The following is a 24,451-nucleotide window of genomic DNA, read 5'->3' as shown; positions in this document are numbered from 1 at the left end:
CGCAGTCTCTCTCCACGAAGACGGCAGAGATGATGGCGAGCTTGGTGTTCGCTTGAGCCTTGCCCGCATTGCGCTTCCTGAATGGGATGGATTCCATTGGAAATTGTACTGGGACTGCTGCAAAGACCCCTAGCTGCTGGGTGCTTAGCAGGTGTACATGCAGGCCTAGGATGTATGTATGTATGCTAGACAGGCCAGATCGAGTCGCTAGTGCTATCAACGACTCGGGGAACTGGAGTTGAGAAGCCCTTGATTCACTGATTAGCACGGAGCCACGACAAGCACCTTCGGCCCAAACGTCGGAGAATTGCTGTCGTTGGCCAGTGCTACCAATAGTGAGCTGTCAATCGGCTCCATGATTTGTTGGAACTGACCATCTTGCCCGCATTTGTCTCTCTGTTAGTAAGTCGCGAGACCGAAGAGCTCTTTCAGCCGTCTCCAGAAAAAGTTTGTTTGTGATTGCCGGAGGCGCTCACTGTTAGCCGGTATATCGCTCACACCAAGTAAGGCCAGTAGGGCAGGCAAGGTAGTTCTGTAGTAATAACAAGAAAAAAACTTCATCTTATGCGTTCAACACCAAACAAGCAGTTGCCGTGGTGGCGGCCAAAACCGGGCGGCCAGGCCGACCGTAGCACACCTCTTGCTAAAGCTGCCCTGGCATCCCGTTGGCCAGCACGAGGACGCCGCCACAACGAATATTCCCCTCGTGTGCCTCACCGTTTCGTGGGATCTGGCGTATGACAGTCTCCAAGACCAAGACCATGTGAGTCCACTAAACTCCAAGTTCGGGACGGAACGATTGGCACTCTGGAGGCGATATCCGGGGTTGCTGTTCTGGTAGCCCACTACATCTCACTATTTGGCTGGGCAACTGGGTTATATTCGTTACCGATGAATGATTGCTCGTGGGCGAAAGACTATCTTTCCTCACAGGCACAGGCCATTGTACAGTCAATGTGAATATAGAGTGATGCTGATCGCATATAATGACGTATCTCACCCGGCATATTGATTGATATGGTGATCTTTTCGGATACGGGCTTCGCCCAGCCCTTCCGATTCGCCTGTACGGCGGTTTGTATTTCTCACACAATAACGGGCCGGCCATGAGGGATTTGGTCAAATAATATGTACGTACAATGGGAACATGGGGGAGGAATGATAGATAACAATCTTGGCGTGTTCTGAATAAGGGACCATCTAAGGATTTATGGTGATACACAGGGCTCTTGGTATGAATCTCGTGGCTTGCAAATGCGAGTAAGTGATGGACGATCTCTCGAGCCACTGACTTATTGACACTTGATTGGACCGTACAGTACGACAAATGGGCGTGGCTCCAGGTCCAGATGGGCCTCGACAGTGTGCAGCCGATAGTTCACACATGGAGAAAGCGTGGAGTGTGAGCTATTTTAACAGGAACAAGCAGGATAGGAACCCATGTGGGTTAGAACTAATGTAGGTTGCAGTGCTGTACAGTAGATGAATGGGGAGGGGTCGAGTCGACATCTGGGCACCAGGTTGAAGCAGGGTCAATAGCTGTATATATGAGCAGGGATCATGCATGATATGGCATGGGGCACGCAGCGAAGGCCGTCTTTCGCAGCAACCGGAACTGGGAGCTAGCTCGGGAAGCTCAAAATATGGACTCGACTTCTGGAGGACTGATGGGGCCGAGGAGACAACGACTGGAGGAAAAGGAGAGCGAGCGAGAAAAGGGGACAAGGATAGGTGAGTGAGCGAGGAGGAAAACAACAATAGCAACGATCCCCTAAGTCGACAGTAGCCGTGCAGATTCTGGAAAACAGGATGGAAGCAGCCAGGTGCCGACCACTTACTGTACCGGCCAACTAACGCATGGAGATGAGGTTCACGATGGGCACATTCGGGACGGTCGGTAATAAGGCAAATCAAATCAAATCGGCAGGTAATTGATCGATCAAGGCTCAAGCACGCACCTGAAGCAGCCCAGGCACCAGGGTTCGTCCGGCTCGAATGCACTTGTACATACATACGACATCTGGATGATATGACTGACCTCCTCGTGTTACCCTCGCCGTTAGGACTGTACACTGTAGAGGGCACTGTCGCATTCTGGCGCCATGACTTTTCCCTCTCTCCTACGCTCCCTTGCCCAACCTCTTCCAATCCCATGTTCCTTCGTTCTTCCGCCGACGTCAGAGTCAGATGCACCCAGGTTTGCGCGATTTTGTTCCTTACCCTTTTCATAAGATTGGCACGCTCGCGCTGAGCAGGCATGAGGGCGAGGCCGATGATTGGCGAAAGCCGCTAGAGGGGGTGGGGCCCTTCGGTGGGAGCTCCAAGCTTTTTCTCTTTTCGACTAGGCTGGGTATGGATGGAACGGATGGATGAACGAGAGAGCCATCTCAGGTACGTACAGAAAACAAACAGTACCCGTGCTCAACCAGGCCAGACAGAGAAGCAGAATCGTTCATCTTTTGTCCTGCAAACTCAATAATTATAGTTATTCCGTCCAGTGGTGCAGAGGACAAGATACACAAAAAAAAAGTGCAAAGAAGTAAAATCCGAAAGCAATTGAACTGTATTCCATCTAGAATTGGGTGTTCCCCCTGGGGAAATGGGCAGTAATTCTTGCATCAGAAAGGTAACACCGGCCTCATTACGCCATTGGAGCTTTGTTTGGATTGAGAGATTACCCTGGCTCTCGCAGTGTTTATTTCCTAACTGGGGTAGCAATCTTACCGTGGGTATCTCCAGTAAGGTATCCCCCCCAGGTACAAAGAGCGAGCAAGCACCAGAGCGGGAAGAAAAACATTCGTTGGACAGACACACACACCACACTTCACCACACTAACCACACTGTGCACGGTAGCCGGTACCTCCGATCACAACGTTCGTTCCGTACCTGACAAGGTAGCCTCGACCGAGAAAAAAATCTCCACGCTAATCAGTTGCACTGGCCACTTCCTGCTCGACCAAAGCAGCTTGGGACTTTGGCAGCGCCGTGGGAAGGCATTCTGCGCTTCTGTGTTGCTTTCTCCGTTCACCAGTGCTCCACCTGCCCTCATCTTTTATAAGTGAGGTCTCTTCCCTTCCTAACACTTTTTCCTCCTTCCTTTTCCCCTTACGCGCCTCTGTCAGAACGGACGACTAGGTTGACGTGCCTCTCCTCTCTTCTCCTTTGGACCTTATAATCCTGGACAACAACCTAAAGAAGACCTCTTCAGCATCTCTTCAGCATTCCTTTTGGGATTTGCCGACTCTCGTACACACCTAGCATCCTGGGATTGCGACCTAATTTTACACAACAATTGCATCACCTCAAGGAAGCTCTTCAGCTTACCATAATAATACACACTCGCCAGCCATGGCTGAGTCACAACCTGCCGGCGCACCGGCGCTGAACACAAACATTGAGTCCGGCAAGTTCGACGAGAAGGAACGCCACGCCGACCCTGCCCCCACCAAGGTCAAGGCCGAGAACGATGAGGACGAAGACGAGGACATTGACGCCTTGATTGAGGACCTCGAGTCCCAAGATGGTGGCGATGACTTGGATGAGGAGGAAGGTGACGTCAGCCCCGCCGCCGGCCGTACTGTCCCCGAAGATATGCTTCAGACAGATACTCGGTAAGATATACCCCATATCCCCACATCAATGCCGCTGTATATGCTAACTACCTCGCAGCATGGGTCTTACAGAAAGCGAAGTTACAAGCCGCCGTAGAAAGTTTGGTCTCAACCAGATGAAGGAGGAGAAGGAGAACTTGATTCTCAAGTTCTTCTCGTACTTCGTCGGTCCTATCCAGTTCGTCATGGAGGCCGCAGCCGTCCTGGCTGCCGGTCTGGAGGACTGGATTGATTTCGGTGTCATCTGTGGTCTGCTTCTCCTCAACGCCGCCGTTGGTTTCGTCCAAGAATTCCAGGCCGGTTCCATTGTTGATGAGCTCAAGAAGACCCTCGCTCTTAAGGCTGTCGTCCTCCGTGACGGTACCCTGAAGGAGATTGAGGCCCCCGAAGTCGTTCCCGGTGATATCCTGCAAGTCGAGGAGGGTACCATTATCCCTGCCGATGGTCGCATCGTCACTGAGGATGCCTTCCTTCAAGTTGATCAGTCTGCCATCACTGGTGAATCTCTCGCTGTCGACAAGCACAAGGGCGACCAGTGCTTCGCTTCTTCCTCTGTCAAGCGTGGTGAGGCCTTCGTCGTTATCTCCGCCACCGGTGACAACACCTTCGTCGGTCGTGCCGCTGCTCTCGTCAACCAAGCCAACTCTGGAACTGGTCACTTCACTGAGGTCCTGAACGGTATCGGCACTGTGCTTTTGGTTCTCGTCGTCCTCACCAACTTGGTCGTCTGGGTTTCCTCGTTCTACCGATCCAACCCTATTGTCGATATCCTGCGCTTCACCCTGGCTATCACTATCATCGGTGTCCCCGTCGGTCTTCCCGCCGTCGTTACCACCACCATGGCTGTCGGTGCTGCTTACCTCGCCAAGAAGAAGGCTATCGTTCAGAAGCTGTCTGCTATCGAGTCTCTGGCTGGTGTTGAGATTCTCTGTTCTGACAAGACCGGTACCCTGACCAAGAACAAGCTGTCTCTTTCCGAGCCCTACACTGTTGCCGGCGTTGACCCAGAGGACCTCATGCTCACTGCTTGCTTGGCTGCTTCTCGCAAGAAGAAGGGTATTGATGCCATCGACAAGGCTTTCCTCAAGTCCCTCAAGTACTACCCCCGCGCCAAGGGTGTCCTGTCCAAGTACCACGTTGAGCAGTTCTTCCCCTTCGACCCTGTCTCCAAGAAGGTTACCGCCATCGTCCGCTCTCCCCAGGGTGAGGTCATTACTTGTGTCAAGGGTGCTCCCCTTTTCGTCCTGAAGACTGTCGAGGAGGACCACCCCATTCCCGAGGAGGTCGACCAGGCCTACAAGAACAAGGTTGCTGAGTTCGCCACCCGTGGTTTCCGTTCTCTTGGTGTTGCCCGCAAGCGAGGTGAGGGTGCTTGGGAGATTCTCGGAATCATGCCCTGCTCTGACCCTCCTCGTCACGATACCGCCCGCACTATCAACGAAGCCAAATCTCTCGGTCTGTCCATCAAGATGCTTACTGGTGATGCCGTCGGTATCGCTCGTGAGACTTCCCGCCAACTCGGTCTCGGTACCAACGTCTACAACGCTGAGCGCCTTGGTCTCGGTGGTGGTGGTGACATGCCTGGTTCCGAGGTCTACGATTTCGTCGAGGCTGCTGACGGCTTCGCTGAGGTCTTCCCCCAGCACAAGTACAACGTCGTCGAGATTCTCCAACAGCGTGGCTACCTCGTTGCCATGACTGGTGATGGTGTCAACGATGCTCCCTCCCTGAAGAAGGCTGATACCGGTATTGCTGTCGAGGGTGCCTCCGACGCTGCCCGCTCTGCTGCCGATATCGTCTTCCTTGCCCCGGTCTTGGTGCCATTATTGATGCCCTCAAGACTTCCCGTCAAATTTTCCACCGAATGTACGCCTACGTTGTCTACAGAATTGCTCTGTCCATCCATCTTGAGATCTACCTTGGTCTCTGGATTGCTATTCTGAACCGCAGCTTGAACATCATTCTCGTCGTCTTCATCGCCATTTTCGCTGATGTTGCTACCCTTGCCATTGCCTACGACAACGCCCCCTTCTCAAGTCTCCCGTTAAGTGGAACCTGCCCAAGCTCTGGGGCATGTCCGTCCTTCTCGGTGTCGTTCTGGCCGTCGGTACCTGGATCACTGTCACCACTATGTACGCTGGCGGTATTTCTGACCAGGGTATCCACGGCGGTATCATCCAGAACTTCGGTAACCTGGACGAGGTCGTCTTCCTTCAGGTCTCCCTCACTGAGAACTGGCTGATTTTCATCACTCGTGCCAACGGTCCTTTCTGGTCCTCCATGCCTTCTTGGCAGCTGTCTGGCGCTGTCCTTATTGTCGACATTGTCGCCACTTGCTTCTGTATCTGGGGTTGGTTCGAGCACGGAGACCCTACCTCCATCGTCGCTGTCGTTCGTGTGTGGATCTTCTCCTTCGGTGTCTTCTGCATCATGGGAGGTGTCTACTACATGCTCCAGGACAGTGTCGGCTTCGACAACCTGATGCACGGCAAGTCGCCCAAGGGCAACCAGAAGCAGCGATCTCTCGAGGATTTCGGTAAGTTTATAACCTCTATCTACACTCACATTACCTCTGGTCAATTGACTAACATGTGTCACAGTTGTTTCGCTCCAACGTGTCTCCACCCAACACGAGAAGTCTCAATAGACAGCCCCGCCATAAGACGGGCAGCGCAAATTGATCGCCAGCACCGTTGGGGGATTCCTACTTGTGACGGACTCTTAGCATCGCGGGGCAGTACTCTGATCTCGTGGCATGCCTTAAGACGCTCACATTCTTTTGTTTACCTGTATAAGTGAACACCTACTCGCCTAATATCGCGGGTACGTGTGTGTCGGGGGATACTATACCCATTACAGATTTCCCTAGTTATTCTAGAGCACCTAATGAAAAAAGTATAAAATAACCACCTGTTCAGCTTGTGATTGTGACATGTTCTATATAACTCCCAAGAGACCTCGTAGCATATACCGTGGCGCATTCAATGTGTCGGTGGTTTCTTTCTCTAAGTAGTCGTATGACTTTGGCTTCACGCATGTATAGTCGAATCCGTGATGTGGTTGCATTGTACGTAGAATCCACGGTGACAGCAAACCTATACTTAGAGATTTTCTGTTTTGAGCCCGTCCATATATGCTAGCCCTATCTGCTCATATTATATCTAGTAGATGGCTTACTGAGGCACAACGACATCCTTGCTGGTATCCAGCTCCTCGTGTCTTCTCAGGTCCATGTCCTTGGCCAACAGAGGAATGACATACGGGTCGAAAGTTTTCCAGTACGGGTTCTCCAAGTGATACTTCTGGCTCTATATTACAGCAGCGGGTGCCTAGTCAGCTCGGTGCATCTTTGGTTGGTGGTGTGGCTGCCGCCGTCGCGTTGGTAGAGGGGGTAGACTGTACAGATTCCTGCTCGAAACGCTCGACGACGGTGAAGGCGCGGGGGTCCTTGACGTCCTGCATGACGAACCAGTCGACGGTCTCCTTTGTCGTTGCGGTAGACGCGGGCGGCCTCGATGAGCTTGAGCTTGAGCTTCTCGATGCACTCGGCATCGTCCTTGGCGTACATGTGGACGGTTAGGGTGTAGACCATCTTGGCGGTTGTGCTGTGCTGTACTGTACTGGGATTTTGGAGATTAGATCGGGTGTCGATCAATGTGCCGCTGTGCACATGTAGATAGGGTAGCTAGGTGATGGGCTCGTTTCTTTCCGGTAGGGACTTACATGTTTGTTTATAGGTTGGGTGTAGGTAGGTTAGAGAGGTGTGTGTCCTGGGAGTTGGAGGAGGATGGAGGGGTCAAAAGCAAGTAAGTACTCAGGCAGCTCGAGCAGCTCCAATTTAGGTGAGGGGTAGCTAGAGAGCTAGAAAGCTGCATACGTAGCTAGCCGGGAGCTTATTAGCTGAGGTGCAGGTGCTCGCCTCACTGGTCGTACGAGTAATCACCTACCTTTATCCATTACAAAAACTATCGCGACAAGCATCACGTGACCCTTTCTTCCTGACCTCTCCCAAAGTCAAATCGGGGTCAGATACTATCTGATTCCCTGGCTGTGGCATCTTGGAGGGAGGCGATAATTACTGCGAGCATTGCATTGCAGAGTTTTCAGCTGGTTTTCCTCTCCCCCGCACCTCACATTTGCGATGCCCTGCAATAGCGCCAGTGACAATGAGGGAGATCCCAGGTTACTTCTACGGTCAGCTACAGCCCTCGTCCGGGAAATCCGTGGTGCCTGCTTTTACTAACAATTTCCGCAGATGAAGAGAAGAAACGCTATTTCAAAGTGGAAAGTAGCCGGACCGCTCCCACGACATCATACTGGTCCTCTGACAATGTCAAGAAGCGCCGGCTGGAAAGCCAAGAGGCAGCAGCAGCCCTCCAGCGCCTAGGCCTGGAGAAGGGGCGGCTAAAGCGTTCCCGGTTGATGAGTGATCCTCTGATAGGAGGAGTCTATACTCGCGAATACGGTCTTGTCCGCCGAGATGTCCAAGAAGCCGGCTATGCAAAGGGGATTGTTGAGAAGGGCATGATCCCTTGGCCGACGCCCGTTGGCGTTCGTGTACTAACGTCCGGCAACTGTGCGTTATTGGCGCCGATACCAAGACTGGACTGGGAGTGGCATATGCAAGTGAGTCGAACGTTGAGCCCGTGGTGCTATGCTTGCAATTACAACCTTACGGGCTCTTCTCTAACATTTGCCCAGCCTTGGATGAACTATTGCTATTCTCTACCTATATTCCTAGAGATTGCAACGGCAGGTAAGTGCTTCCTCTACAGCCTAGCATTCCCCCGTATCATCACCTGACATGTTACTTCAGGGTTCATCGGCAGTTGCTTGCCAACTACAACACACCCCGTGGCAACCCATACAGCGAGCTGGCAGTGTCACAAATATCAGATATCAAGTTTCATAAGCCCTCAGCGAGTGTTCTAGTTTCTAGCCGTAGCCCTGGGAGGGAAATGTCGCTTTGGAGGTTCAAGCCTGCTGAAGCGCCCGCAAGCTCGACAAACACAACCCCCCAGTGGCTTTTGGGATGGGGTAAGCTATATGGAACCTGTCCTGGTATTGATTCTCGCTAACGTCAGATAGGAGTCGGAGAATTGGAGAGCCCCTTTACCAACGTACGCATTCCTGGCCACAACCGCAGAATCACGGATTATCAGATCAATGTTATTGCCCCCGGCCCAGCTGCGTCATCTACGGTGTGTGCGATTGGGTCTAATCGTGGTATTCTGCAATGGGATGCCGGAAGGGACCCTAGGTGGCTAGCACCACCCCCCCACGCCACTACCTACGCAGAGATATACCGTGACATATTCGCCCTGGAATTTCTGAACGAACATCCTTCGATCCTGTTGGCTGGCGGGCGCCCCGGGCACCTTTCCATCAAGGACGTCCGGGATCGTAACGACGATACCCGGGACGTCTCGAAAAGGCTCGGTTCCCCCATCACCCACATCAAGTCCCTGAACGAGCACAACGTCCTTGTCAGCGGCCTCAAAGATGCCATGGCCGTCTACGACGTTCGCATGCTGCGGAAAACGAGTAGCAGCAACGACAACAACGCGCGAGCGAACCGCCACCACCCCACCTTCGCGCACGTTTTGCCCGTCGTCCGCTTCCCCAAGTACCAAAACGGCCCGCACATTCAGATCGGGCTCGATGTTGACAGGGACAACAGCATCGTCGCCGCCGCCCACGACGACGGCAAGGTGGCCGTACATTCCACCAAGACGGGCCACCGTCTGAAGTCGCCCGATATCGACCAGATCCGGTCTCACCGCGGCGTTATCCAGTCGCTCCAATTCGAGACGATGCCGCGGGACAGCCATCCCACGCTTTTCGTCGGTAATGGCAGCAATCTCCACGCATATACTTTCGGCGTGAGAAACATAGATGACGAGGCATAAGGTAGTCCGTTCGTCTGTCCGTCACACTGACCAACTTCAGTTATAACAACACCCTTGTATGGACATCGTCAGTGTAGTGTATCTTTGTTGCCGCACATAATTTGTGCATTACCGATATAGGTTACCCGGTAATGAGGGAGAGATACAAGTACACCAACACAGGGAAGCTGGAATTTCATTGTATTATCAAGGATGCTAGAGCAGATAGATACCCGCGTCAACAGCGCATCCTAGTGGCATGGTTCAAAGCGCACGCACGCACGCACGCGATGACCAATAACAAACAACCCTCCCTCCCATATTTGCAATGCCAGGAATATCCTGCTTCCAAAGTGTCTGTACAGTCCAACCCAAGCGTCCTCCTCGTCATGCCCAATCTCATGACAACATGACTAGACAGTAGGTATGTACACATATTAACCCGTAAATACAAGACCACAATGTCCCAAACTTCACCCAACCTAGGTCCTTGGCCACTAGTCGAAACACACTGGGTAATATCCCAGTGCTACAGCATACAGTTCCAGTGGATGATGACACGATAGGCGCCACCGCCACTCCCAAGCTGCGTAGCCCACCTTGCCAGTCCTTTGGCCCATCCGCCAGTTCCACGAATAACACTGTACAACGAACGCCGAAAGCAGAAAAAGACAGACATCCAACATAAACTCCGGTGACCATGCAATGCATTCATAACTTGTTTTTGTACAGGTGTGACTGGTTACCACCATCCTTTTACCCACCATTATCTTGCCCATCCTTGATCCGGAAAAAAGAACATGTCGATCTGAGTCAATACCCGGTGTCATACTTCAGCCGCTGCCCGGTCTGACCTCCAAGCTGCCGTCGCGGTTGTTCCGAGCGATGCTTCCATCCCGCTTCTGGTTGTACGTTCCGTCGAGCTGAGGAAACGTCTGGTGGAACGCATCTCCCAGAGTCCAGTTCTCGAGCCGCCGCATGTGCCGCTCAAACACGGGGTTGATGAGCAACTCGTCGCCGTCGGGGCTCTGTAGCAAACAGTCCGTCTCCTCGTAAGGCCAGTTCAGGCTCAGCGTGGTGGTGAAGGGAATGAAGAAGTTCTCGAAGAAATAGTCCGCGGGGTTATAGTCTTTGGCCATGCGCTCTCGCATGTGGGGGAAGGGCAGGTGATCTATCCAGGCAGGGTGGCTGATGTAGACCTGGGAGGGTTGGGGGCGCGCCCAGGACGGCAGCAGATCATAGTTTTCCTTGGTCGGTGAAATCTGCCAGCGCATCACCAGGAACATCACATAAAGTACCGCAACGCGTTCGGGCAAGCCACAGATTCCCGGAAATGTGGCCAAAATGTCAGTGAAAACCTTAGAAAGGGGGTGCGAGTAGGCGCTGTTGGCGGGATTGAGAAGCGACGAAACAGAGGGGTAACGGGGACCGACGATTTCATGCGCCGATACCCCTTCCGCAGCACGCTGGCGTCGCTCGTGAAGGAAGTCGAGAAGAAGACTATCAAGCGGGCACGTCGGGCCACAGTTCTTTGGCGCTGACAAAGCCATCGACGAGGGATCCTGGTCGTGTCCCACATGACCTCCATTTTGATACGGATGATGAGCTTGGGGCTGCGCCAGGGGTTGCGCCAAAGAGCCTGACCGCGCGGTTGGAATGGGAACGCCATTCCAATCATGCTTCATAGGTAAGTGGCTGTACGCTGGTGAGTCTTGCGCTCCGTTGATGCCAGTCTGCATCCGGTTCAGCTTTTGTGCGGAGGATGAATCCAACAGGAAATCCAGCCTCAGCTGCTCACCGGCGCCCAGCTCGAGGGCTTGCGCTCGTTGCTGACCGATCAGCGTGACCTGAGCGAAGTTCGGGCTTGCCTGCACCGAGGACCCTGTGCTATGCACGCCCGACGGCTGCCATGATTGCTCAGCCGAGTTGGGCGAAGCTGTGCTCGGTGGCGTGGAGGTGGTAGGAGCGGACAAGTGAGTCTGGGCAGCTGGAGCTGCCTGCGCACTTGTGGTGAAAGGCTGCGTAGGAGGTGCGCTATATGCTCCGTCCGCTACTAAGATCACAGTTAGCCGCCTAGCTCAGAGACAAGGTGGACGAGGCACATCGGGGAGCCAGCTAACTGATACAACATGGCATGCAAGTTTTTTAGCATCGCTGAGACCGCCCCAGCCTGTGAATGAGAACCGTATCGCATTGTAAGAAGGGAGAGGTGCCGACCTTGTGGGGTTCTCAATACCGGCTGGATCAAGGACACGATAGAGGCCATGCGATTCTTGAGATCGGCATTTTCAGCCTCAACTTCTTCCTTGGCGCGTATCGCAGCCTGGAGCTCCTGGTAGGGCTGCTGCGATGTCAAGTCGCGAATCCTCTTCTCCAAGGCCTCGATCTGATTCTTGGTCCGCTCGCGGATGGCTCTCTGGGCCTCTCGGTCTACGTAACGGATGTCCGGATGGTTAGCAGCATGGATGGTGTATCATGGATAGGCGCGCGCAGAGTGCTACAATCGTTCGAACACATGAGCTGACGGTGTGGGGGAGTATATGTCGATCTGGGCAGCTGGAATGCAGACAAGTGGCCCCATCGCCCCATCTCCACTGACGGACAAGGACAAGGCGACGACAGTGGCCGGTATATAGCAAAAATGCAACCATTGATGACATACCATTGGCGCGTTTCTTGGCGAGCTGCTCGGGCGTGAGGTTCGCTACACCTCTAGAGCCCGGCCCCGGCTTCCGTTTCTTGGCCCTCTGGTCATCGGGCGCCGAGGTGTTGTCTCGGGGCGGATGGGGCGACGAGGCGTTGGACTCGGCGGGCGAGTGGCCGTCGAGGGATTGCGACAGGCCTCGCTTGTGGCCGGTCGTGTGGTAGGCCGAGGGCGAGCCAACGGAGGCGGCCGGAGTGTGGTTGTCGACGCAAGGAGCTGGTGCTGAGGTGATGGTGGTGGCGGTGGTGGTGGCGGAGGAGGGATGGTGCTGATGATGTGGTTGGCCTGAAGAAGCGGTTGAGGGCGACGGCATTCTCTTGCCCGACCAACGGACCACGCAGACGGCCCTGACCCCAAGCCCCCAATAAGACGGGAAAAGAAAACACAAGGGAAACTTCCTATTGGGTTATAGCATCTAGGGGAGATATAGGAAAATGAAAAGGGCAGGCTCATCAGGCCGCAATCGGGAATGCCGAATCGGAGAGTGGCAGCCGTAGCCGCATTGCTTTCGTCGTACTGCAGTGAGCGCAAGTGATAAGTAAGTAAGCAATTGGGCAGTCCCGGGGGGTCGCAGTGAGTGCCGGAGAAAATTCCTGGTTTATCGACTGGGGGGGGGGCGCCGATCGATCAAATCTGGGCCTGAGTCACACTAACTTTAAGTGGGTAGGTTACTAGGTGGTGGCCTAAGCAGCTAAGCTAAGGCCCCCAAGGCCCCGTACAAATAGCCGAGCACGACAAACTGCACGACACGACTCGACACAACACGATGCGATGCGATGGTGCTATTCATGATTAGGTAGGTGGGTAGTTGGGTAGGCTCAAGTGTCCGGAAATGCTGCGGCTTGCTACGGCCAAGAAATCTAATCTTTTCTTTCTACGCCTATAACATTATTCCCTGCCCTCATTGTCCTCCAACCTCGTCCTGCGCCAAATCTCGAGCCAATGCCTAGTCCGCCGAGGCTCTGGCCAGTGCTTGGTGGATGTGAGGCGGGAACCGATACTTGAGCTGACTCGTGTATGTCGTCAGGTCCATCGTCATCTGTTTGAGCCCAGTAAACATCATCCGCCGTGTCCCCTCGTTGCCGCTGTACTGTCCGCTCATGAGCCGTTCCTTCTGGTTCATGCAGCATGCCAAAGTCCACATCAACAAGTTGGGCACATTCATCGACACGCTTTGGGACAGCCCAGAGAACTTGGATGCGTAGTGTCGAATGATGGCCGGGTCGCCGTTGGCATCGAGAGGTAGAATCTCCAACACTCGTATTCTCTGTTGGCAAGTTAGTTAGCCGGCTTTGTTCGTTTCGTAGTCCACTTGAACACATCAATCCGCTGTGACTTACGTCTAGACTCTCTGGCCATTGCCCGGTTTCCACCATGCCCTTGATCTCGCTCATCTGCAGCAAGAGATGGCATGCGATCCGGTTATGTTCCTCAATCTTGGTGTAGAACATGGCGTCCTTCCCGTACATCCCCACCATGGTTCTTGCTAGGTCTACTGGGTCGTCGATGGAGGCCAGACTGAGACTGCTGCCAGGCTGGACCTCGACCTCTTTACCCTCTGCTCGAGGCTTGACTGGTTGAAGTCGCAACGGGTCTTCGCCAATGTCGAGTGAAATGGCCTCGCTCAGCGCCCGACTCACAATCGTCACCACACTGTCGTAGTCCTCTGCGAGATGGTACAAGAGTACTGCATCCGTCGTTCTCCCATTGTCGTCCGCATATCTAGCAGCCTGCAGCGTAACCGCTTTGACGAAGTCGTCCTCCTCGCGAAGCCCAATGAGCGGGCCACGTTCTTCAACCAAGCCAACAATGCGACGTCCGTCAGGTCGGATATCGCCAATCAGCTTGCTGAACTCCCGGGTCTCCAATATCAGCTCACGAAGAGCAAGGTGGCACAGCTCGGCCTGCTGTCTTCCGGCGTCGCCATCTAAATCTGCATTGAGGCACATCAATGCCAAATAGTCAACCGCTGATCCAACGTCAGCCGCTCTGAAGTCACGAGTGTAGTAGCCCAGCATCCTGCCAAAGCTGACCTGAGCTTGGTTTCGAGTGTTGAAGGTGACAAGGTCATTGGGGTTAGCGAAGGGATCGGCTGGCCGCAGGAGACCGTAAAACTCGAGACCAATCGCGAAATGGACAGCATCAACGTAAGAGAAGGGATACAAGTACTGGATCGCCTGCTCGAACTGACCCGACAAGACCTGAAGGAAGAAGTACATGCCAAAGGTGCCGTTAGAATCCTCAGCTGGCGTCTTTGGGAAGTGTTTGGCGCCAATATCACGAATGGTCTGTTGCAGATCTATCAACGTGAAGGATTCGCTCTGAAGATCGCCTGTTTTGTCGGATTCCCGAGCAAGATTGAATTGAAGCCATATCCAGTCGTTGATCTCTGTGTTCAACCCCTCGAGCTGGCGGTTGATGATCTCGCAACGGCCAATAATCTTGTAACAGGCCATCCGGAATGGATCGATGCTGTTTTCAGGGGCGTTGCGCGCTCGTTGCGTATACTCGTTGTTGCAGCGCTCTTGTAGTTGCCGTCTCAGCCGCCTGTCTTCGTTTGACGCATACTCAAGCAAGTACGACGAGAAGGTACGGTCAATTGTACGGAATATCGTCGAATGTGCCTTAACGTACTCGGCCGCCTCGGTGACGTGGCCGGATCGGAGGAGATAATAGATGAGGGCCCAAATATACTCGCCGCCGACTTGCTGAAGCTCGGTATTGTCCGGCACGAGATCTCTGCGTGCGTGGCGCAAGCGAACATATGCCTTGATTTTGCTAACAACATCGGGACGACCGCCAAGATTTGCCTCACGAGGGTATTTGGTAATGAGGGTCTCGACTTCTGTAAAGAACTTATTCTCCAGAAACTCGTTGGCACCCTTGAGAATCCTCTTGCGTATCTCCACAGCTTGTGGAGCGTTGCTTTGTGCTTCAAGGTATAGCTTGGCAAATTGACGCTCTCTAGGGGTGGCGTTATTTGTGAAAGTCTCTGCCTCTGCATTCTCACCGACCATGGAAATTACGGCCTGGTACGCCTCCACAACCTGCTGTGCGTGTCGGTCGCCTGATCTGCTCTCGACATCGCTCAATTCGTGGAGGAGGGGGTAAGGTCTTTGCTCCAGTCGGTGACGGTTGAGCTCTCGGATCTTGTCTGCAAGCTTTCCCTGCTTCTCTCGCAAGAATCGGTCATCCACAGAGGCCGCGCCATTCATCGATGAATTCTTTCCAGACTGGTTCTCCACATCGGTGAACTCGGGCTGGTGGGAGCCGATTTTGCTGGGTGTACCAATGACAGACTTCTGTAGACCTGATCTGCCAAAAGTGCTAGCTCGGTCGCCAGTTGGGGTTGAGCGTGCGGCCTTGGTCCGTCGAGAGCGGCCAAAACCTCCTACGGACTCCCTGGGCGCCCCAGCATTGTTATCGGGGCCGCTGTCTCTAGTCTGAATCCCGAAGTGTTCGTAGATTCGCTTCCTCTGCGCATCCCATTCCATCGTGATATTATCCTCGAGGAAATTGTCGAACTCCTTGGCCGATCTCTCCAGTCCCTCGGCAATCATGCTAAGTGTTGTCTTTGTCTGCAGGTTGGCAAGGTATGTATCGACGTCTAGCTCAGAGGGGCCAGCATTAGAGGCCGGGCGGTCGACGCGACCGGCTTGGATATCGAAGTAGTTCAGATCTTTCACAGCTGCGCCTGGATCAACACCCGAGGCAGCAAGCATATACTGGGCTCTGTTGCTTTGGAGGGGGTCTTGTGCGCGTGGGCCTAGGTTCCGGAGCTTCTGGCGCAAATCGCCCAAGCCAAGCTGAAGGCTGGGAAGATCCTCGAGGGCCGTCTCTCCAGCGGCTTGTTTCTTGCTCTTTGCCAATAAACTATCGAAATAACCAGTCGTGGGGCCCTGCGACTGCGCATTGGTAGCATTGCCTGCTGACTGTTGCTGTGAAGCAGCGAATAGCCCCGAGGTTCCTTGGTTGTTCGTCGAAAGCCCCAATGAACCGAACGGTGATGGGTTGGTCGGTTGGTTCTGGTTCGCCAGAGTTGAGCCGAAGGCACTGCCACCTGCTTGAGGTTGGGTTGTCGTCGTGTTCGCGAAGGGTGAGGGCGATTGCTGCTGGTTTGTAGTACTACCAAGACCGGCGAAGAGACCTCCTAGCTTGGGAGTCTGGTTGGCCGTATTTTGCGAAGGCTGCGCCGGCGTGGTCGACCCAAACAAATTGCTACCCGTATTGGCGGGAGTAGTAGACGCAGCGAACGGCGAGGGCTTGCCCCCGAATAAGCCCGACATGATGTTTCAGGGAGCTTTCTGGTGATCTCAAAACAAATACACGAGCGAACTGTCACAGCAAGGCCAAAGCGATGCTGGTGTTGTTATTCCAGGTAGAATCCCGTTAGCGAAAGCTGAGAAAACATTTGGGACGGAAATCAACAAGGCGGGAACGGTTTGTAGCTCGGGTGGATCTTTTTAGTGGGTCACATTTTGCGGGTGTAGACAAGTACACGCCTAACCCAGCTTGACAGCACCTTCCAGCTTAAACTTGGGTGCCTTAGGTACTTCACTTTTTATACTGACCTACAGGTGCCTAAGGTGTCTTGAGTACAGCTTTGGTTTAACCCCCAACCAAGCAACATCGGGGATCACAGAAACAAAGGCCTTTACTGTACATAAGTCCACTTAGGAATTCCAAATACCCTGCAGCGAAATGGGTTAGATCAATGCCTAACCGTCCAGGCAGTCAAACTCGGTTCGGTGGTGATTAAGTTGGGTATATTTCATTGAATCGTGTCAGTAAGTTAGTTACAACGCCACCTGCTCTTTGGGTATATCATCATCAAATCTCGCATCAGTCATGAGCATCATAGGCGTCCTCTACGAGAATCACCACTGTTAAGGTTGCCGCATATGTCTCTCGGATTGCACACGCCATGCTTTCGCCTAGTGTTAGCTGCTGCTTCTGCTTCTACAGAGCATGCCCCGGGGACAAAGGTCTAATAAGACTTACCATGTCTTGTTAATATCCGCCACCACAGCGCTGTGGCCCCAGTGCGAACACCAGGCTCTTGCTAAGACCTCGTTGTCTTTGGCCCCACAGGCTTCTACGACGAGAACTCTTTCTTCATCGTCATCTGGAATCATTGGCCGCAATGGCTTGCTGCCTCCGACCGGTGTCGAGTTCGCGCTCCGCTCGTCGAGCCCGGCCAAATGGCCCCAATCCTGAAGGTGGATGATCTCGTCCACCTTCATGGCCGTGTAAACATAATCAAAGAAGAGAGGATGTGGTCCCTCGGAACAAGGCCAAGCGTTGATGAAGCATACATCGTACGAGAGTTGTAAAGGCCAGGGGGTACCATCAATCGTAAACTGGATTGAGGCATCAAACCACCTGGGACCCCTATCTTGGTGGTGCTCCGGAAGTCTGTGGAGACTCAACGACTTGACTCGAACCGCATCGACGTCATCTCCAATATCTGGCGTTAGAAGTTCGTATTCTTTGACTGGAAAAACCTCCGCTGGAGGCCCTAGGGGATCGGATCGTTCACTCATAGAAGTTACATCATCCGCGGTAATACGGTGTCGTGGCCGTCTTGAGCGGATTCGGGCAATCTGCGAAGGGCCAAGATCGACACAAGGTTGGGCTGGACCAATCCAGCCTGCCACCTCGAGACAAGTCGGCGCAATGACCTTTCCTACAATCGAAGACGATGACCAATATGTATAGCTATCGCGGTACTGGAAGCCACAATGTGGGTGAATATGGGTGAGAAGTGCAAGCGAATCTGTGTCTTCATCCGGATCGATATCGACCAGAGAGTTCATAATCAGGAATGGAAATGTCGGCTAAACAAAGATTGGTCAGTATTTACTTGCGAAGGTTGACTATTTATCTCGGATAAGATGGTGTTAGTCGATAGACTTACTCCAGGCAAAACTAGACCGCTGAAGAAAGCCATTGTATCTGTATCGGGTTACATTAGCAGGCGTGAAATAAATCAAAGTCGAACTACATCGTGTGAATCTTATACTACCATAACCACGTGCGGAACTTGAAAGTAGCTGGTATCCCACAACAGCAGATGAAGGTTGATGGGTGGGACTAAGCGAAGGAGATGCTACTTACGAGAACTGATGTCCAGCGCACTTCCATCAACAGCCCCCTTTTTCAAGGCGTCTAGAGTTTCACCGAGATTCGGCCACTTCATCATTTGCGCAAACCGCTTGAGCATCCTTCCTGGCGCTTCCGGAGCTTGAAACGAAATCGCACTTCATCGGCCGTCTTGCCGTACTCCTCGATCCGGATATTGTCTTTCCAACGACGGGAAAGAGCGAGGTTCCACTGTATTTTAGGAGGGATCTTCTCCATAAGCTTCGACTTGGCCCAATCATCATGTAAACTCGAGTTTATCCGGATATCCAACTCGAGGCTCAACAGCAACTGGTGAAAGAACTTGAGGTATTGTGGGTGGTTCGCGGGACTAGTGTCGAAGATGAATTTGGTGACGACTTGATTCTTGGGGATGGTGAAATCCAGCCAATCTGGACGAGAGAGAACCATGATAAGATCTGTGATCTGGCGGTCCATCGATATGTGTGGGCTTACGGCCTTGTCTGGGCCATTCAAGAACCGCTTGTATAGATTCCTGTACATTAGTTGATCATGGTCGTCTTCGAGTCCCACTTCTAGCTCTTTCAGGCGCTCAAATATCTGAGCCAGGGTAACTTCCCGAGGGCTTATTCCGGGTCCCGTAATTCCATCATGGGCGGTATCATGCTGGATAGGAATACCCATTCGTTCAGCGTGATGGTTCCTGGCCTACTGCCGACGCCAAACGCCTGGCTAGGTTGCTCTAGGGTGTCCCAAGGGTAAACAGGCGCACTGGAGCCTTGGATGCGGATTGTCATCAGCTGCGTCATCGAATCATGTGCATTCGCTGCATCGGTTTCGTCGCCCTTGTTTCCTGCTGTCGTCGCGTAGAGGACGTAGTACTGCTCCGGCCTGTGAGGGATTGGCCGTTTGTGTCCCTTATGGGCCGGAACTCCTCTGGAGATCAACTCCATGGCAAGGCCCAGCGTCAGCTCTTCTTGGCTGGAAATGCCTGGTGGCGGCCATTCGGAGAGAGGAGACGACTCGTAGCTGTGACCGTTGGCCTCTTCACGGCCTTTCCCTTTGGCGTCCCTTGGGTTCGCGCGGCGCGGCCTGCGACGAGCGCTAGGTATGTCCGGGTCCTTGGGTATCCGTCTGCGTAGCACTGCATCCCCCCTCGCTCACCCGCCTTGGCGGCTCCTTTGCCTGCGTGCACGTTAGCCGCAAACTACAAGTAGGATGATGAAGATAATGTATGCGAACCAATTTCCCATGAGGCGCCCGAGCCTTGCTCATCGACCGGCGGAGCCCTGCCCAAAAGCCTTTCTTCTCGTCATTCATCTTTCAATCGAGTCTCTTCTCTCTTGAGATCGCTTTGGGTGTGGCGGGTGGAGGTGCACTATTTGCGCAGAGATCAATAAATTTGCCGTCTTTCAATACATTGAGTCGGATGAGGCTGAGTAAAAAAATACGCGTTCAATGATGTGGCGATATGAGCTTTTGGTGAAGGTCAATGAATCAGCAAATCAGAATCGCCCACGAGTGTGTCTGGCGCAGATGCCTTCATGTCACTTGTGAAACGTCCCGAAGCATGAAGAAAAGTCCGGACGGTGATATTGTTTGGTTGTTGAAGCGACCGGGGCCTAGTCCTGATCAAATCAAAACAAACTGGCTGATTGACTGCTGGCTATCTCAAGAACATGGATTTGTCCGTGCAGAAGGTTGACACGATCAAATCGAAACCGAAATTATGCATGAAATGAAGGCTATGATAACCCACCACCTGCACCAATTCATCAAACGTACTCCGTACACCAGTGGCTACTTGACTGGTGTATGTTGCTGAAACCAGTGCTGCAACTTTTGGAGGTTGTAAGGACTCAGGAGCTCTCCCGGAAACGAGACAAGGTGTTCTCTTCAGCGTAAAGGGCTTTCGGGGAAGTGAGCCCAACACGAACGATCTTTCCACGTCAACCATGAGCAATACTCGACTTGGAGCTGTAGTAACAGGCTGCTCCCATTCCAAACGGATGGGAGCACTCTTGCATAGATTCAACCTGAAGCTATTCATTCACTCACTTAAAAGGCAGATAATAAGTCCTTCAATGTTGTAAATATTGAGTTTTTATATAATTCAGGGCGCAACTAGGAATATTTTAGCGTCCAAGTGGCTTTCCTTGAATACTTAAGGTATCCATGGCAAATGGATATTAGATCGGCATAAGGGACAACCTAGACTTTCGTCTGCAACCCTATGTACAAAACCATACAGCGACTTTGGGCGTCCATATGCAGTTCGTATATTCAGCTATGCCAAGAAGAATCGCTGATTGGGTAAAACAGGTTGGCCATGCCCGGCCTGGTGGTATCTTTCCCGTTCTTGGTCCGGCGCAAAAAACGATTTCAAGACCACATGGTCTTCTTGCCAGACATTTGCGGTGAGAGAGGGAGGGATGCTTAACCGACAAGGCATCGGACATACATGCAACCATCCCAAGAGTCTCGACCTCTTCAACGGTGCAGTTGTGCGGATACAACGGGTTCCATGGAAGAGTCTAGCCACCCCACCCCAGCCCGGACGGCCCACAGAGATCAATCATACCCTTACTATACCCGACCGACTATCAAGCTTGGCAGCATAGAAAGAGCTGGACGATACGGTCATCTACACATGTACATGTAGGCGTGCCTGATGATGACGAGATTCCCGTGGCAACCTCACGACAGGCACTTGGCTGCTCGGTGCAAAGGGCCAGACATCTCAATACAATCGTTTGATGAAGAACCATAACTCAATAAATCATGATTTCGACACTGCTGGCTCTACCCACCTGGCCTCACCCAAGTCAGTGCAGTCGGTCTCTAGATGTTCGCGAGAGGCGGCAACAAATCATGCATAGATGTAGTACAACACACAATGTGATCAGGCAGCTTTTCCCACCTTGCAGCCAGCAAGCAAGACAGCACAAGAAGTCACGATAGTCGGTCAACCCGGAGTGCCGGATCACGGTCCTGTGTAAGAGGGAAACCCCCAGCGTTCCACCGGAAGACTCAATTCGTAGCTACCCCACCCCCATACGGTGAGATGGGGAGACAATCACTACCCATTAGAACCCTGGGGGAGGGGGGGGGGCCTGGGGTTTGCCCCGCTGCCCCCCACCTCCAACTACAGACTGTCGGTTCTGATCAGTGATCAACACCAGACTGCAGCAGGATGGCAGCCCGTCTAGGCAGATGTAGTCCAAATTGATAGGTAGGAATACCGACTGCCAGGGTACCGTGGGGTAGGTACGGATGCACCGGTGAGGTCATTCGACATGGGGCCATATACCTTCTAGCTCTGTCTGCCAACGTATGGTTCAAAAGGTAGACGTGTGAGTACTTTAAGTAACCTACAAAGCAAAATACAGATCAACCCCCCGTGCAACTACCTAGGCTTTCTTTTCTTGCTCCAAAGCTGCATATTTGTCTAACACTATTGTGTGATCGGATTGGATCGGATTGGTCTGGCCTACACACCTCGACACATACCCTGTTGTACCTACTTACGCAAGAGTAAAAGAAAAGCACACAAACTCCCCCCGTCATCAAGACAAGCCACCCACGCATGCCGCGTGCAACAACCTCAAGTCAGCTTCCGCCACGCCGCCATTCGTTCGCTTGCTCGCACCTCCCGGGCACCCTCAACCGTTGAGCTGGATCCCTGGTCCTGGATAGGACTACCGGCATCGGATCACACGATGGAGTACGTAGCCCTGGATGGATCAGCGTCTTGTCTCGTGTCTCAAAGCTAGTTTGTATTCACTGCAGGACAATGGCACTTGCTGACAGAATTCACTGCCTCATAGTACTCGCAATGCTATTCTCATTGAAAACAATGTACGTTTGCTTGACCACAACCCCTCCAAACAAAAACCTGGCCTGCCCACTCCTTACTCTAATCCAAGTCCCCCTTCCCAAATCCTTTACCACACACTTCGTGAAAATCAAGCAAAATGGAACCTGAAATGATTCACCTCGTTCAGGATTACTTCATCGGTATCGACGTAGGTACTGGCTCAGCCCGGGCCTGTCTCATCGATTCTACTGGAGACATCAAGGCTTTGGCTTCGGAAGCCATCAAGCTCTGGCAACCCCAGACTGGTTATTATGTAAGATGACAAGAACCTTCCTCCGCCAAAGGAAAGGCACCCATGGCCCCTAACACTTTTATCACACAGGAACAATCCACAACAGACATCTGGGCCTGCATCTGCTCATGCGTGCACAAAGTCCTCCACCAATCCAGCATTGATCCCAACACGATCAAGGGAATTGGGTTTGACGCTACATGCTCACTGGCTGTCTTCTCCCACGACACAGACGAGCCCGTCGCCGTTACTGGGCCAACCTTTGAGGACGATGGTAATGCCAGAAACGTCATTCTTTGGCTGGACCACCGACCTGTGGATGAGACGGAGAAGATCAACGCAACCGGCCATAACCTGTTGCGCTATGTTGGTGGTAAGATGAGCATCGAGATGGAGATCCCCAAGGTCCTGTGGCTCAAGAACAACATGCCGCCTGAGCTTTTCGACCGATGCAAGTTCTACGATCTGGCAGATGCCCTGACCCATCTGGCAACCGGTAGTGAGACACGAAGCTTCTGCAGCACTGTCTGTAAGCAGGGCTTCGTTCCTGTCGGTGTGGATGGCAGTGTCAAGGGCTGGCAGGAGGATTTCTACGAGACCATTGGCTTGGGCGATCTAGTGAAGGACAACTTCAAGCGCATGGGAGGAGTCAACGGGGTGGTGAGCCTATTTCCTTGAGAGTCAGTCTTTCACCCGTACGAGCAAAACGCTGACATTTGGTCCACGCAGAATGGAACGTATTTGAGCGCCGGCGAGCTGGTCGGAACGCTGTCTGAGAAGGCGAGCCGAGAGCTTGGGCTTCCTGTCAGTATTGCCGTGGGAAGTGGTGTGATCGATGCTTACGCCGGTTGGATTGGTACCGTTGGTGCCAAAGTCGATACTGAATATGGTCAGTCCGACGAGTCCTTGCCTGCAAATGACCTACCCCAGGCCTTCACCAGGCTTGCTGCCGTTGCTGGTACATCGACTTGCCATTTGGCCATGTCTGAAAAACCAGTGTTCGTCAATGGAGTCTGGGGTCCGTACCGAGATGTGTTGCTCCCGGACTACTGGATGGCCGAAGGCGGACAGTCGGCTACAGGCGAGCTTCTCAGACATGTCATCGAGACGCATCCCGCCCACTCCCAGGTTATTCCTCTTGCAGAAGCAATGCAACTCAACTTGTACGACTATCTGAACCTGCACCTACGAGAACTTGCCGAGAAGGCAAACGCGCCGTCCGTATCCTACTTGGGCCGACACTTCTTCTTCTACGGAGACCTCTGGGGTAACCGCTCGCCAGTGGCGGACCCCAACATGAAAGGTGCCGTGATCGGACTGAGTCCCGACTCGAGTGTGGATGGTCTCGCGCTCTACTACTATGCCACAATGGAATTCATCGCTCTCCAGACACGCCAGATTATCGAGTCGATGAATAAGTCCGGACACTCCATCGCCTCTATCTTCATGTCTGGCTCACAGTGCCAGAACGGCATGCTCATGGATTTGATGGCCACCGTGTGCGATATGCCCGTCCTCATCCCACGCTATGTGCATGCGGCTGTCGTTCACGGGGCAGCCATGTTGGGGGCCAAGGCAGCAAGCGCTGGTGCTGATGGCACCACGGAGAATCTCTGGACCATCATGGATCGCATGAGCAAGCCCGGACGTCTCGTTAAGCCCGGCACGTCCAAGGGCGAAAAGACTCTGCTAGACGCCAAGTACGAGGTCTTCTTGGAGCAATGCCACACGCAACAAGACTACCGCCGCAAGGTTGACAAGGCTACAGCTGCTTGGATTGAGGAATTTGGAGGTAACAACTAAAGGGGCTTTGCAAGCGATGTTTTCAGTAATGTGGCGATGGCAATCGCTGCCATGTCTGCATGTCAGCCAGAAGCCCTGTTGTATTCCATGCATCACTCAGCCGGCAGCCGCGTTCCGGTTGTCCAGATCCATCAGTGGTCTTGCTGTCAATCTATACGATTGGGGGCATTACTTTGTCTCGTAGCTAGCCCACGATCAGAGTAGAGGTTCCATGGGCCAAATCAATACGTCTC

The 24,451-nt window shown here is 53.0% G+C and overlaps 7 protein-coding genes across 7 annotated transcripts; 3 read left to right on the top strand and 4 right to left on the bottom strand.

Annotated features, from left to right (window-relative positions):
• Positions 1-3,349: 3,349 nt before the first annotated feature.
• Positions 3,350-6,259, top strand: PG994_001928 (plasma membrane ATPase; the record flags this gene model as incomplete). The annotated part of the gene is made up of 5 exons (XM_066853337.1): positions 3,350-3,612; positions 3,671-5,429; positions 5,453-5,605; positions 5,650-6,148; positions 6,213-6,259. 5 exons carry the CDS (start codon positions 3,350-3,352, stop codon positions 6,257-6,259), a joined length of 2,721 nt encoding a protein of 906 aa, XP_066721478.1.
• A 526-nt stretch (positions 6,260-6,785) lies between these two features.
• PG994_001927 (uncharacterized protein) lies at positions 6,786-7,204 on the bottom strand (the record flags this gene model as incomplete). The annotated part of the gene is made up of 2 exons (XM_066853336.1): positions 6,786-6,920; positions 7,010-7,204. 2 exons carry the CDS (start codon positions 7,202-7,204, stop codon positions 6,786-6,788), a joined length of 330 nt encoding a protein of 109 aa, XP_066721477.1.
• Positions 7,205-7,778: 574 nt separating this feature from the next.
• Positions 7,779-9,521, top strand: PG994_001926 (uncharacterized protein; the record flags this gene model as incomplete). The annotated part of the gene is made up of 5 exons (XM_066853335.1): positions 7,779-7,806; positions 7,868-8,188; positions 8,314-8,368; positions 8,429-8,649; positions 8,701-9,521. 5 exons carry the CDS (start codon positions 7,779-7,781, stop codon positions 9,519-9,521), a joined length of 1,446 nt encoding a protein of 481 aa, XP_066721476.1.
• Positions 9,522-10,333: 812 nt separating this feature from the next.
• PG994_001925 (uncharacterized protein) lies at positions 10,334-12,517 on the bottom strand (the record flags this gene model as incomplete). The annotated part of the gene is made up of 3 exons (XM_066853334.1): positions 10,334-11,553; positions 11,685-11,930; positions 12,163-12,517. The coding sequence occupies 3 exons, from the start codon at positions 12,515-12,517 to the stop codon at positions 10,334-10,336; spliced, it is 1,821 nt and encodes a 606-aa protein (XP_066721475.1).
• Positions 12,518-13,150: 633 nt separating this feature from the next.
• Positions 13,151-16,490, bottom strand: PG994_001924 (Nup93/Nic96-domain-containing protein; the record flags this gene model as incomplete). Its single annotated transcript, XM_066853333.1, has 2 exons — positions 13,151-13,471; positions 13,545-16,490. 2 exons carry the CDS (start codon positions 16,488-16,490, stop codon positions 13,151-13,153), a joined length of 3,267 nt encoding a protein of 1,088 aa, XP_066721474.1.
• Positions 16,491-17,201: 711 nt separating this feature from the next.
• PG994_001923 (uncharacterized protein) lies at positions 17,202-19,626 on the bottom strand (the record flags this gene model as incomplete). The annotated part of the gene is made up of 6 exons (XM_066853332.1): positions 17,202-18,041; positions 18,122-18,159; positions 18,417-18,881; positions 19,019-19,427; positions 19,471-19,491; positions 19,549-19,626. The coding sequence occupies 6 exons, from the start codon at positions 19,624-19,626 to the stop codon at positions 17,202-17,204; spliced, it is 1,851 nt and encodes a 616-aa protein (XP_066721473.1).
• A 2,654-nt stretch (positions 19,627-22,280) lies between these two features.
• On the top strand, positions 22,281-24,218 carry PG994_001922 (sugar kinase; the record flags this gene model as incomplete). Its single annotated transcript, XM_066853331.1, has 3 exons — positions 22,281-22,436; positions 22,506-23,075; positions 23,145-24,218. The coding sequence occupies 3 exons, from the start codon at positions 22,281-22,283 to the stop codon at positions 24,216-24,218; spliced, it is 1,800 nt and encodes a 599-aa protein (XP_066721472.1).
• Positions 24,219-24,451: the final 233 nt, after the last annotated feature.

Source organism: Apiospora phragmitis (genome assembly GCF_038363925.1).
Source record: "Apiospora phragmitis strain CBS 135458 chromosome Unknown utg000002l:1.0-5516284.0:1.0-5523493.0, whole genome shotgun sequence".
Taxonomy (NCBI): domain Eukaryota; kingdom Fungi; phylum Ascomycota; class Sordariomycetes; order Amphisphaeriales; family Apiosporaceae; genus Apiospora; species Apiospora phragmitis.
Note: the sequence above shows the minus strand (reverse complement) of the source record. Positions and strands in the feature narration are given on the sequence as shown.